At 49.4% G+C, this 14,054-nt stretch overlaps 1 protein-coding gene across 1 annotated transcript in view; it reads right to left on the reverse strand.

The window, feature by feature from the left end:
• The window catches only part of RYR1 (ryanodine receptor 1), a 128,246-nt gene that overhangs the window by 77,352 nt on the left and 36,840 nt on the right, over positions 1-14,054 (reverse strand). The window contains exons 29-38 of the mRNA XM_070386741.1: positions 13,206-13,338; positions 12,242-12,402; positions 11,498-11,663; positions 10,778-10,864; positions 10,387-10,613; positions 8,274-8,886; positions 5,424-5,693; positions 4,869-5,069; positions 4,193-4,304; positions 666-812 (exon numbers count right to left, since the gene is read on the reverse strand). Of these exons, the coding sequence (XP_070242842.1) occupies positions 666-812; positions 4,193-4,304; positions 4,869-5,069; positions 5,424-5,693; positions 8,274-8,886; positions 10,387-10,613; positions 10,778-10,864; positions 11,498-11,663; positions 12,242-12,402; positions 13,206-13,338 (2,117 nt within the window). The remainder of the gene's footprint in view (positions 1-665; positions 813-4,192; positions 4,305-4,868; positions 5,070-5,423; positions 5,694-8,273; positions 8,887-10,386; positions 10,614-10,777; positions 10,865-11,497; positions 11,664-12,241; positions 12,403-13,205; positions 13,339-14,054) is intronic.

A 14,054-nucleotide genomic window follows, 5' to 3' on the forward strand; every position in this document is an offset into this window, starting at 1 on the left:
TTTTAATATGCTGTCTAGGTTTGTCATAGCTTTCCTTCCAAGGAGCAAGCGTCTTTTAATTTCATGGCTTCAGTCACCGTCCATAGTGATCTGGGGCCCAAGAAAATAAAATCTATCAGTGCTTCCACTTTTCCCCTTATATTTGCCATGAAGCAATATATTCCCCAGCTCTAACAATAGTGCCTGGCCCAGAGTTGGTCCAATAATTTGTGAAATGTTATAGAATAAACTCTGTAGCAACGTCAGGGACTCCGTCCTTGTAATATGGTGCTAATACATAGTTTGTATAATGACCTACTGGCCCATGACTGTTTTCCTATCCCTCAGCACAGTAATTGTTTCACCAAGAAATAAACAAAAAACAATCAAAAGCCTTGGAAACCACGGTGGTGCAGGAGTTGCCCCCAGTCCTAGGTTGGAGGTGTGGCTCTCCCCTCTGGCAGTCATGCACCACACGATTTCAACACACACACTGTGCAGCCCCCGCATTTGGGTCACACCTCCAGCAGGCCTCCTCTCTCACCCCACTCTCCACCCCTCCTCTCTCATTAATACCACCTACCCATCCCTCGTGCTGCTCCTGGGGCCTGTCTTGTACCCAGAAGCTCTGTAAGCACAGGGCTGCCTGGCCCACCCATCTCTTCCCTGGTGGCCCCAGTCCTCACGGGGTTTGCGCTCCTCAGCGGGTGGTTCCTCCTCTGATTTCTCCTCCTTCTTCTTCACCAGCCGCACCTTCTCCAACAGGCTCATCAGGCGACTGCCCAGGGTGGCTTCTTCCTCTGGTTCCTCCTCTTCCCCCTCCAGTTGAATTCCTGGAGGTAGACAAGAAGGGAAGGCATGTCATTCATCTGCTTGCTTATTAATCTGCTGAATCATTTACTTCTTTATTCACTCACATATTCACGCATTCATTTCTCACTCATGTGTGTGTTCATGGGGTTTTTCATTTATTTCTTTATATGTTCATCTATTTGTTCACTTATTCATTCTTTGAATTGTTTGTCTTTTAAATCAACTATTGCAAGTATCTTCAAAGAACTAAAGGAAACCATGTCTAAAGTATTAAAGAGAAGTATGACGACAGTGACTCATCAAAAAGAGACTCCTGATAAAGAGGTAGGACTTTCCTGGTGGTCCAGTGGTTAAGAATTTACTTGCCAATGCAAGTGTCTTGGGTTTGATCCCTAGTCCAGGAAGATCCATATGTTTCAAGGCAACTAAGCCCAAGGGCCACAACTACTGAGCTACACTCTAGGGCCCACGAGCTGCAACTGCTGAGCCCACGAGCCCTCGAGCCTGTGAAATAAGAGAAGCCTCCACACTGCAACTAGAGAGTAGCCCCTACTCGCTGCAGTGAAGACCCAACACAGCCAAATAATAATAATAATAAAAAGAACTAGATACAAAAATAACCATATAGAAGCTGAAGTGACAAAGTACAATAACTGAAATATAAAAATTAGAGTGGCACAACAGCATATTTGAGATAGAAGGAGAAAGAATCAATGAACTTGATTCATAGAACAACAGAGGTTATCCAGCCTTAATAAAAGAATGACAAAAATTAACAGAGCCACAGAGACCCATAGTGTACCGTCAAGCATAACAACGTATGCATAATGGGAGTCCTAGAAGAAGCGATGAGAATGGGGCAGAAAACTATTTAGAAAAATAATGGCCCCAAAGTCTGAAATTTGATGAAAAATATTAATCTACACATTTAAGAAACTCAGCAAACTCGTACTCAAACTGCTTAGAGGCCAAAGCAAAGAGAAATATTGAAAGCCAGCCAAATAAAAATGAGTCATCACATACAAAAACAATCTCAGTAAGATGATCAGCTGACTCCTTATGAGAAACAATAGAGATCCACCAACCATCCCTCAAGCCATCTTTCTTTTTATTCATCCAACCAGTCAGCCAACTCTTTACTCACTCCTTTATTCAGCTATTCTTCTCTCCATCAATTCACACACTTGTCCATTCACTTATATACCAGCAAATTTGGAAAACTCAGCAGTGGCCACAGGCCTGGAAAAGGTCAGTTTTCATTCCAATCCCAAAGAAAGGCAATGCCAAAGCATGCTCAAACTACCGCACAATTGCACTCATCTCACACGCTAGTAAAATAATGCTCAAAATTCTCCAAGCCAGGCTTCAACAGTACGTGAACCATGAACTTCCAGATGTACAAACTGGATTTAGAAAAGGCAGAGGAACCAAAGATCAAATTGCCAACATCCACTGGATCATTGAAAAAGCAAGAGAGTTCCAGAAAAACATCTACTTCTGCTTTATTGACTATGCCAAAGCCTTTGACTGTGTGGATCACAATAAACTGTGGAAAATTCTTAAAGAGATGGGAATACCAGACCACCTGACCTGCCTCTTGAGAAATCTGTATGCAGTCAAGAAGCAACAGTTAGAACTGGACATGGAACAACAGACTGGTTCCAAATAGGGAAAGGAGTACGTCAAGGCTGTATATTGTCACCCTGCTTATTTAACTTATATGCAGAGTACATCATGAGAAACGCTGGGCTGGGATGAAGCACAAGCTGGAATCAAGATTTCTGGGAGAAATATCAATAACCTCAGATATGCAGATGACACCATCCTTTTGGCAGAAAGTGAAGAAGAACTAAAGGGCCTCTTGATGAAAGTGAAAGTGGAGAGTGAAAAAGTTGGCTTAAAGCTCAACATTTAGAAAACTAAGATCATGGCATCTGGTCCCATCACTTCATGGCAAACAGATGGGGAAACAGTGGAAACAGTGACAGACTTTATATTTTTGGGCTCCAAAATCACTGCAGATGGTGACTGCAGCCATGAAATTAAAAGACACTTGCTGCTTGGAAGAAAAGTTATGACCAACCTAGACGGCATATTAAAAAGCAGAGACATTACTTTGCCAACGAAGGTTTGTCTAGTCAAAGCAATGGTTTTTCCAGTAGTCATGTATGGATGTGAGAGTTGGAGTATAAAGAAATCTGAGCACAAAAAAAACTGATGCTTTTGAACTGTGGTGTTGGAGAAGACTCCTGAGAGTTCCTTGGACTGCAAGGAGATCCAACCAGTCCATCCTAAAGGAAATCAGTCCTGAATATTCACTAGAAGGACTGATGCTGAAGCTGAAACTCCAATACTTTGGCCACCTGATGTGAAGAACTGACTCATTTGAAAAGACCCTGATGCTGGAAAAGATTGAAGGTGAGAGGAGAAGGGAATGACAAAGGATGAGATGGTTGGATGGCATCACCGACTCAATGGACATGAGTTTGAGTAAACTCTGGGAGTTGGTGATGGACAGGGAGGCCTGATGTGTTTTAGTCCATAGGGTCGCAAAGAGTTGGACACGACTGAGAGACTGAACTGAACCGATAGCCATTCATCCGTGTGTGTGTGTGTGTGTGTGTGTGTGTGTGTGTGTGTGCGCGCGCGCGCTCAGTCATGTCTGATCTTTACAACCCCATGGACTGTAGCCCACCAGGCTCCTCCTCTGTCCATGGAATTTCCCAGGCCAGAATACTGGAGTGGATTGCCATTTCCTCCTCCAGGGGATCTTCCCACCCCAAGGATTAAATCTGGTCTCCTGCACTGACAGGTGTATTATTTACCACTAGCGCCACCTGGTGGCTGGGGCTTCCCAGGTAGCTCATCTGGTAAAGAATCCACCTGCAATGCAGGAGACTCTGGTTTGATTTGGTCAGGAAGATCCCCTGAAGAAGGGATAAGGGGTAACTCCAGTATTCTTGGGCTTTCCTGCTGGCTCAGTTGGTAAAGAATCCGCCTACAATGCAGGAGACCTGGGTTCGATACCTGGGTTAGTAAGAGCCCCTGGAGGAGGGCATGGCAACCCAACCCAGTATTCTTGCCTGGAGAATCCCCAAGGACAGAGGAGCTTGGCAGGCTGCAGTCCATGGGGTCACAAAGAGTCGGACACAACTGAGTGACTAAGCACAGCACAGCGCCATCTGGGAAGCCCATAGTACATCCACCCAAACACCCACATAAACATATCCTTCCACATCATCCACCTGTTCACTAATATGTTCATTCATTCAGTCATTCATTTTACCAACAGTTACTTCACAAGAACTGTAGATATTTAAGATCAGAAAATCTTAGGAAAACTTCAAGACAGGTCTCAAAAGAAAGTTTGGGAGGTGGATTCTCTGATCTCCTCTCGTACCGCAGTGTGTCAGCAGGTCTCGATGAAATTCGAGCAAATCCTGTCGGACCTCTTCAGGGAGAGGACAATCTTCCTCATCCTCAGCAGTTTTGAAGTGCAATAGCATGTTGATCTAGGGAAGGTCAAAGATTAGAGTGAGAGACCCCAGAGCAGGAACTCTGAGGTTGAGCATCAAATATCCAACTGTGAGTTCCTGTCTAAGCTCATGAATCAGTGAAGAATATCTGGGCGACTAAAGGTTCAAAAGGAGTCAGGGTCAGTCTGCAGTGACTCAGAAGTCTGGTTCAGAGAGAGGTAAGAGAGTAACTGTTACTCTGTTACTCAGAGCTTTCCTGGTGGTTCAGACAGTAAAGAATCGGTCTGCAAAGAGGGAGACCTGGGTTTGATCCCTGAGTTGGGAAGATCCCCCTGGAGGAGGGCACAGTAACCCACTCCAGTATTTTTGCCTAGAGAATTTCATGGACAGAGGAGCCTGGCAGGTTACAGTCCATGGGGTTGCAGAGTCGGACACAACTGAGCAACTCACACACACAAGAGAGTAACAGATAAGTGTATCAATAGGGTCAGAGGTCAAAGTCAGATTTTGAGGTTGAGTATCATCCGTGATCAGGGCAAGGGGAGAGGCTGAGGTTGAGGGGTAAACAGTAAGGCCAGCTAGGGTTAGGGGTCAGAGGACCTGCTCCTGGGGTGGGGAGCGGAACTCGCGAGTGCGTCGGGCTGTCTCAGCTGCAGTCATGGTGAAGGCTTTTATGAGGATGGCGTAGCGGTCCCTCTGGTTGGCCTGGAGTTTGTCCACATAGCGCTCTGCAAAGGCTGCCAGAGATTCCACACGGTGCTGTAGCTCTTGGTCACAGAAATACTCCAGCAGGTTACACATCTGTGGGATGATAGCCATGTGGTAGGTGGGATGATAGCCATGTGGTAGGTGGGATGATGGTGAGACCACGAGGACTTCCTCGAAACTCTTCTTGCCTTCCCTCCCCACTCCACAGCCCTGTTCGGGTCGAGCCACCACTGTCTCCCGCCTGGATCCTCAAGGTGGCCATCTCCATGGTCTCATCCCTCTAATTCACCTCCCACAAGGAAACCAGAGAGCTCATTCAAAACCCAGCAGCAGTCCCCTCCGCAGCACCCACTACCTTGGGTCAAAGTCCAGACTCCAGCCCCACCAGACCCTGCACTGGCCAGCCCAGAGGGATGGAGGCTAGAAAAACAGGAAGAACCAGCTCACCTGTAACTTCACAGACTCGGGCAACTTCATCTGGAGCAGCCCCTCCTCCAAGTCCTCTTTTTCCCCCTCTGCTGTCTCCTCCTCCTCTTTTTCCTCATCTTCCTTCTCCCGTGCCTCTTCCTCCTCGTCCTCCTCCTTCTCCTCCTCATCCTCTTCTTCCTCTTCCCCTTCCTCCTCCTCCTCCTCTTCCTCTTCTTCCTCAGTGAATACTTCAGGCTCAATCATCTTCAAGATCTGTTTTACATCCTCATCGCCAAAGATGCCCATCACCTAGGGGACAAAGGCCGGCTGTGTTACTACAGGCTGCAAGGCTTCCATAATCAAGTCCCGGCCTCACTCCCCAGACCTGATTCTCCAGCACAAGCCAGATTCATCCCTGCACTGACTGGATACAATTCCTCCTACAAACAGGAATGGCATCCCCCCTGTCCCACCATCCACCTTCCTTAAGATACTCCCAGATCCATACCCTGTGTCCCATCTACATGGCCCAGACCACATAGCCAAACATGAGCACCTCTCCCTTCACAAGTAAATGTCCTTTCTCCCAAACCTGACCATTTGTGACTCTGGGACAAGACACATCCTACATCTGATCGAGGCCCTCATAGCTCCCAGTATATGCCAGCTCTCAGTCAACATAATGGAGATGCTAAGAGATGGAAGGAGAGGGGGTAAATGAAAGGGAAAATAGTTGGGAAAGAGAGAGATGAATGAATGGGGGAGGACTAGGTGACTGGGTGGATGAATAGATGGGATAGCAGAGGTGTGAAGGAGAGGTCTATGGATGGGTGGATAATGGATTGAAAGGTGAAGGTAAAGGGGGAAGAAGAGATGGTGGGTAGATGGATGACAGGATAAACGATGTTTAGAGACGTGGGAGGATGCATGCTTTGATAGATGCATAAGCAAATACATGAGTGGATAGGTAAATAGACAAATGCATAAATAACCATGTACTGGGATGGGATGGATATATGGATGGGTGGATAGATTTGTGTGTGAAAACTGGATGGATGTTTATATGTAAGAATCATTAGATGGGTAGTGAATGAAAGAGTACATGAAATAAAGAACGGATATCGAAGGATGGAGAATGAGTGAATGAGTGGGTAAATGAACAGGTGTAGATGGTTGGATGGATTTGTGGGTACATGTATTAAGTACCCACAAATCCATCCAATCATCTACCTCTTGAGATCTGATCTGCCTCTTGAGAAATTTGTATGCAGGTCAGGAAGCAACAGTTAGAACTGGACACGGAACAATGGACCGGTTCCAAATAGGAAAAGGAGTACGTCAAGGCTGTATATTGTCACCCTGCTTATTTAACTTCTATGCAGAGTACATTATAAGAAACGCTGGACTGGAAGAAACACAAGCTGGAATCAAGATTGCCGGGAGAAATATCAATAACCTCAGATAGGCAGATGACACCACCCTTATGGCAGAAAGTGAAGAGGAACTAAAAAGCCTCTTGATGAAAGTGAAAGTGGAGAGTGAAAAAGTTGGCTTAAAGCTCAACATTCAGAAAACGAAGATCATGGCATCCGGTCCCATCACTTCATGGGAAATAGATGGGGAAACAGTGGAAACAGTCAGACTTTATTTTTGGGGGCTTCAAAATCACTGCAGATGGTGACTGCAGCCATGAAATTAAAAGACGCTTACTCCTTGGAAGGAAAGTTATGACCAACCTAGATAGCATATTCAAAAGCAGAGACATTACTTTGCCAACAAAGGTTCGTCTAGTCAAGGCTATGGTTTTTCCTGTGGTCATGTATGGATGTGAGAGTTGGACTGTGAAGAAGGCTGAGCGCCGAAGAATTGATGCTTTTGAACTGTGGTGTTGGAGAAGACTCTTGAGAGTCCCTTGGACTGCAAGGAGATCCAACCAGTACATTCTGAAGGAGATCAGCCCTGGGATTTCTTTGGAAGGAATGATGCTGAAGCTGAGACTCCAGTACTTTGGCCACTTGAGGCGAAGAGTTGACTCATTGGAAAAGACTCTGATGCTGGGAGGGATTAGGGGCAGGAGGAGAAGGGGACGACAGAGGATGAGATGGCTGGATGGCATCACTGACTCGATGGACGTGAGTCTGAGTGAACTCCGGGAGTTGGTGATGAACAGGGAGGCCTGGTGTGCTGCGATTCATGGGGTCGCAAAGAGTCGGACATGACTGAGCGACTGAACTGAACTGAATACCTATGGATAGAGAGATGCATGGATTGATGGATAGGTAGGTGGAAGATGGAAGAATGGATGAATCCATGGATGGGTGGATGAATGGATATGTGGATGAATGGATGCACAGTGGAAGGTGGATGATGGTTGGATGTATGAAGGGGAAATAGATTAATAAATAAATGGGTAGGTGGATAGATGAATAGATGAAACAGTGAATGAAATGATGTATGAATGAATGGACAACTAGATTGAAAGTTGGATAGATGGAGGCAGGGATGGATGGAGAGGTGGACGAATAGATAATTGGGTGGAGACTGGAAGGATAAATAGATGGTGAACTTTTGGATAGGCAGATGAGGGTATGTTTGAATGGACAGATGGATGGATGGAACGGTGGGTGGAGGACGGCTGAATGATGGTTGGTTACATGATTGAACAAAAAGAAGGAAAATGAATAGATGTCAGATGAATGGATGGAAGGAAAAGTGAATGAGTAGATGATAAAAGGATAAGTTGGAAGGTGAAGGGTGTATGGATGGAGAGATGCATGGATGGTTGGATACATAAATGGGAGGTATGCAGGTACGGGTGGATGAATGGATGTATGGATGATTTGGTAGCAGGAAAGACCGGGACAGAGGGAAGCAGGAGGAAGTCCTTACCAGCAGGGTGGACACCAGCTTGAGCACCGGCACAAACTGGAACTCCACGGAGCCCCCGACTGGGTCACGAGCGTGCTGCCCACCATCTCGCACCGCCTCCCCCAGCATTCTGAGTGCTTTGTCCCGAAGAGCTTCCAGAGGGATGCTGGGGCTGAGGCGGGCCGGGGCTTCTGCCGCCCCAGCAGCTGGCAGGGCGGCCACGAAACACGGGGCTGAGAAATGGTGTGGAGGCCGCAGCGAGGTGGTAACGCCGACGCCAGGAAGCCCGTAGCGGCGGGGACCGTTATCCGCTCTCTTTCCGGGTGGGAAGAGAGTGATGGCGCGGGTCTCAGGCGTGAGGGGCACGATGTACTCAGAGAGCATGGAGCGGCGGCTGCGGCAAGCACTTTCGAGGTGGATGCTGATGAGGAGGTCGTAGTAGCCTGCCCGCAGAGGGCCGGGCAGGTGCGCGTCCTCCAGGGCGTGCAGCAGCTGCGCCTGGTCCACATGGCTGCACAGAGCATGCGCCACGCGGTTGTTGCCCAGGGCGCACACAGCCCGGTAGAGGCGGAGGGTGTGCGAATGGAACCGCTGCAGGTCCAAGCGCTCAGACAACTCCAGGATGTCCATGCATCTGTGGTAGAGATGGGCTACATTCAGAGACACAGCAAGCAGGGAAGGTGGGACACAGAGACACAGACCCGAGAGGCAGAGTGCTCAGGCGAGTGTTGGTGGCCCTAGAAGGGAATCCCAGTGTTCTGCTAGGTCAAGATTCTGTGAGGTCTGTGGAGCTGAGTCTAGGAGACTTTTTAATGGTTCCGGAAGTCCCTTACTGGTCTGGGGGCTCCCTGGGATACGTTTGGGGTTTATAGGATGGTCTGGTACCCTGGGGATCTAAGAGTCCAGGGAAAAGATCTGGTGACTGTGAGATGTATGTGGGCTTCCAGGTTGGGTCTAAATCCCGCTCTGGCAAGTCTGAGTACCCTGGATATATTTGAACACCACCAGAATGTAAAGTTCATCAGGACAGGACATTCCTGCCTGTTTCGTTTGTTTGTTCTTTGTTTGCTATATTCCCAGCACCTAAAAAGGACTAAACACAAAGGAAATCAACCTTGAATACTAATTGGAAGGACTGATGCTGAAGCTGAAGCTCCAATACTTTGACCACCTGATACAAAGAGCCGACTCATTAGAAAAGACCCTGATGTCAGGAAAGATGAGGGCAGGAGGAGAAGGGGATGACAGGGGATGAGATGGTTAGATGGCATCACTGACTCAGTGGACATAAGTTTGAGCAAACTCCAGGAGATGGTGAAGGACAGAGGAGCCTGGTGTGCTGCAGACCATGGAATCACAAAGAGTCGGACATGACTAAGTGACTGCACAACAAATGTGCTCCATAAATATTTTCTGTAGGAACAAATGAATATGGGTGCATCTGGGGCCTCTGGGGATGGGTCTGAATCCTTCTGGGCAGGTCTGAGCATTGCTAGATGTCCGTTTACAAGAGCTTGGTGTCTCCAGCCCGGAATGCTGTTGTCACACAGGAGGGGCTCAGAGCTATTTGTCGAATGAGTGAATAAAGAAAAGATGAAGCATGTTGGAAGCCTCCTGGGGTCAGTCTGGGATCCTGGCCACATTTAGAGTCCGTAAAAGCTTTGCTGTCATCCATGAGAATACTCTCTAGCTGGGTGTGTCTGGGTCCCCTGGAGTGAGTTAGAGATTTCCATGGGACACATCTAAAGTTTCCCTGCATATGCCCGAGAGACCCTAGGATGCATCCAAGCCTCTCTGAATAATGTTCAAGACCCTCTGAGGTATACTTGAGGCCCCTGGGGTGTTGTGTGGGATTCTTGATGTGGATCTGGCTCCCTGAGATGGGTCTGGAGTCCTCTGGGGTGTTATCTGGACATGCCTGGGTTGAGTCTGCATCTCTGGAGGTGAGTCTGAGCCTGCTGAAATGGATTGAGAGCCCCCTGGTGTGCTATCTGCAGAAAATAGGGTGGTCTGGGGCCTCTTGGAGTGTTATCTGGAGCCCCAAAGGTAGTGGGGAAGGGGAACCCAGTGGGATCCAGACCCCAGAGGGCTTGAGGTACCCGCCCCACCCCTGGGCGATGGGGCTGGCCCTGACCGGTTCTCCTCGGGGACGTGCAGCGCCATCATGGTGAGCGGCTCCTGGCACTGCACTGCCCAGCCGAGCCGCTCGCCCGCCCGCCGCGTCTCCACCTGCAGGAAGTGGTTGGGCATGCGGCTCCAAGACACGGGCATCAGCATCTGCATCTCCAGCCGCGGAGGGCACTGCGGCGTGGGGTTCTTGCGCTCGCTCAAAAACATGGCGGCTGACAGCGGCATGATGTTCTGCGGGGCACAGAGGTGTGCACAGGTCAGGATTCCCAGTCTGCTGGATCCAGCCACTCCACTTCCAGGAAGACATCCCAGACTGCCCTCCTGCCACACACACTTCAGCCTGACATCCCGCACCTCCTTCCTCAGCCTGCCCCCATTCGCGCCCCATCACCGACCTTCTGTTTCCCCAGCTCAAACTGGATCACGTTCTGGTGCGTGGGCAGGACAAAGACGGCAGGGAACAGCTTTGTGTTGGGTTCCACCTAGCAAGGGAAAAGAGGGCAGGGTGAGGAAGAGGATGAACTGGAGGTGGTGTTGACTCTAGATCCCAAACTCTGGAGCCAGTCGGCCCAGCCTGATCCTGCTGGTGCCTAAAGATCCAAAGGGCATAGGAGGCTCCACAGTGGCCCTGAGGTTGCTCATGGACTGTACCACCTCTGATCCAGCAAGGCCAACCTCCTCCACCTCCTAAGGGGAACCTGTCATCTGGGACTTTGCAGATTCATGATGGAGGTATATAGGCCCTCACTGTACAATTCCTTTAATTTTGTTGTGTGCTTGAAACCTTTCATAATCAAATGTTGAATAGGAAAATACCACTTTAGAATTCTGGTCCATCGTAGGATTTTCCTTGATTGGTGAAAAGGTGGGGACTGGTACCACCCAGCCCAAGATGGAATACGGATCTCTCTCCAAGGTCAAGGCTCTGCTCTGTCTCCCTTTTCCTAGATATCAGTAGAGGGTCTCACAGGCACCTCCCATAGCCACAATACAGCTCTGGCCTGTCGTGAGGTTGTTTTCGTCCTGTATCCCTGGGGTCTGTCCTCTCGGTGGGCTGTCCTGGGATGCTAGGTCACGAGGATGCTATTACTAAGTTGCTGAGGGGCTGGGCTCACCTGGAAAAAGGTGTTGCTCTCTTTGCCGTTGGCGGTAAAGGTCATTAGGCCAGTGGCCAAGTCCACCAGGCAGCCAATGACAAGGTCCGTGTGGCTGATCCGGCCCTGCTGCCCAGGGCTCACGAAGTCTCCGCCCCACACCATGTAGCAGTTACTACACTTGAGGCTGGAGGACACAGGAGTGGTCAGCACACTGATCCCCAGGCGTTCTGAACACCTAGGCACCCCCTTCCCCGAGCTCCCAGAATACCAGGACTCAGAGTCCCACCCCTAAACAGCCACCACCTGCAGACCTGAGCACTGAAACCGCTCACCCCAGACCCTTCGGAGCTAGAATTCTTAGGAGGTGGTGGTGGATTCTGGAAGGAGAAGGAAGGGGAGCAGAAGGAGAGAACAGAGAAAGGAGGTAACCTAGAAAGAGGATGGCAAGATGGGGAAGGAGGGGACTTCCCTGGCGGTCCAGTGGTTAAGAATCCGCCTTCCAATGCAGGGGTTGTGGGTTCGATCCCTGGTCAGGGAACGAAAATCCCCCATACTGTGGGGCAAATTAAGCCACACACTGCAACTTGAGAAAGCTTTGCGTGCTGCAATGAAGACCCAGCGCAGCCAAAATTTACAAAAAAAGAGGAGGAGGGAAAACTCAGAATAGAAGCCATGGGGAGGAAGATAAGCAGGAAGACAGGAGGAAAGGAAAGGGTGGTGCCCGGCATGCCTACCCCCCACAGCCCCCACCCCTGCCCACACCTGCTGTGGATGTTGCCTTGCTCATCTCCCATGGTCACTGTCACCGCCCGGACCTTGCTGAGGTCGAAGTTCATGTCGTGCTGGTGGTAGTCAGGGGTGACCCAGCCCACCCACACGCAGCTGGGCTCCTGGCCGGCAAAGACCCTCACAGAGTAATAGTACTGGAGAGGCAAAGGGGAGACCAGCAGTCAGTGGGCTTCCCTGGGGCTCTTGGTTTCCCTGGATTCTCAGTGTCCTCTGGGGCTTTGACAAGAAGTTACTGCATTTGAGACCCTCTCTTTCCGTATCTACTGATACATTTCTAGATCTGGGAAACTTTGGGGACAGTTTTGTGATACCCTCAAATTTGGGTCCCTCCCACCACTAGGCTATTTGTGTCAGAAAATATTCCAGATTTGGGGAATCCCAAAACTACATTGGGATTATTGTGAATTCTGGCTCCCAGGAATACACTAGTGAAAGTGAAAGTGAAGTCGTGTCTGACTCTTTGCGACCCCATGGACTATAGCCTAACAGGCTCCTCCATACATGGGATTTTCCAGGCAAGAGTACTGGAGTGGGTTGCCATTGCCTTCTCCAGGAGATCTTCCCAACCCAGGGACTGAACCCGGGTATCCCGTGTTGTAGGCAGATGCTTTACCATCTGAGCCACTAGAATAGCTGTTAAATTTGGGGGTGGTGAGTTTACAAGGATGAACCCAGATATTGGGATCCTGAGTCTATGTTGGTTTATCCTTGGGATTTGGGGATCCCTGGGAGTTAGGTCAGCATGCCTCATGACTTCATTGTGTTCCCTGTGATTTTTAGGCCCTTAGCTATATGGAATTAGGGGTTCAAAGGGTTTGAATCGATGTGTACTATATTTTGTGGTTTCCAGTAGGTACTGGGGTATCCCCAGATAAGGGCAATTACTGGGGATCATGGCATGGAATTTGGAAATCTGCCGAGGGCCCTTGGTTCGCACCGTGGTGGTGTTGAGGATGATCTCAGGGTCATCACGGTCGTCAGCAGGCACCACCTCATGAGGGAGTCGGGGCAGAGTGGGTGTGGCTGGTGGCTGGGTCATCATGGCAGCCTTCTTGGCCTTGAACAAGAACCTGGTGGTGAAGAGGAGAGGCTGTCATGAGGCTCACTCTCCAGCCCAGTCCCCCAGCCCTCCCATCACAATGTTCATGCCTCCACATTCATCCTACATATGTACATATCTATGTGTGTGCGTGTGTGCATGCTCAGTTGTGTCTGACTCTTTGCGACCCCATGGACTGTAGCCCACCAGGCTCCTCTGTCCATGGGATTTCCCAGGCAAGAATACTGGTGTGGGCTCCCATTTCCTTCTCCAGGGGATCTTCCCCACCCAAGGATCAAACCCACGCCTCCCCCATTGGCAGGCATCAGCAGGTGGATTCTTTATTGCTGAGCCACCAGGAAAGCCCCACATCCATCCTAACTACACCCCATTTCTAATACCCAAGGCCTCGCTTCTAGAGGGATGAAATCCCAATTGCGTCAGGAGTGTCCACCTTGGAGGATCTCTGTGTTTTTGGATGTCGGGTTGCCCAGATTTAAAGGTGCCTCTGGGAACATGGAGGTTGCCTTGGGAAGTGTACAGTGGTCCTCCCAAGTCAGCATGCCTCACGTGGGTGCTAAAGGCATTTGGGAAAGGACAGCTCTCCCTGTGGCACTGGCTTGTACACTGAAGGCATGTGGAATCCCTGGAGCCCCCAGCAGGCAGTATGTCTCCTCAAAACTGTGACAACCCAAAATCTCCCATCATTTCCACACATCCCCTCAAGAGACACAGAAATACATCCTA

This window comes from Bos mutus, chromosome 18 (assembly GCF_027580195.1).
Source record: "Bos mutus isolate GX-2022 chromosome 18, NWIPB_WYAK_1.1, whole genome shotgun sequence".
NCBI classification, from domain to species: Eukaryota; Metazoa; Chordata; class Mammalia; order Artiodactyla; family Bovidae; genus Bos; species Bos mutus.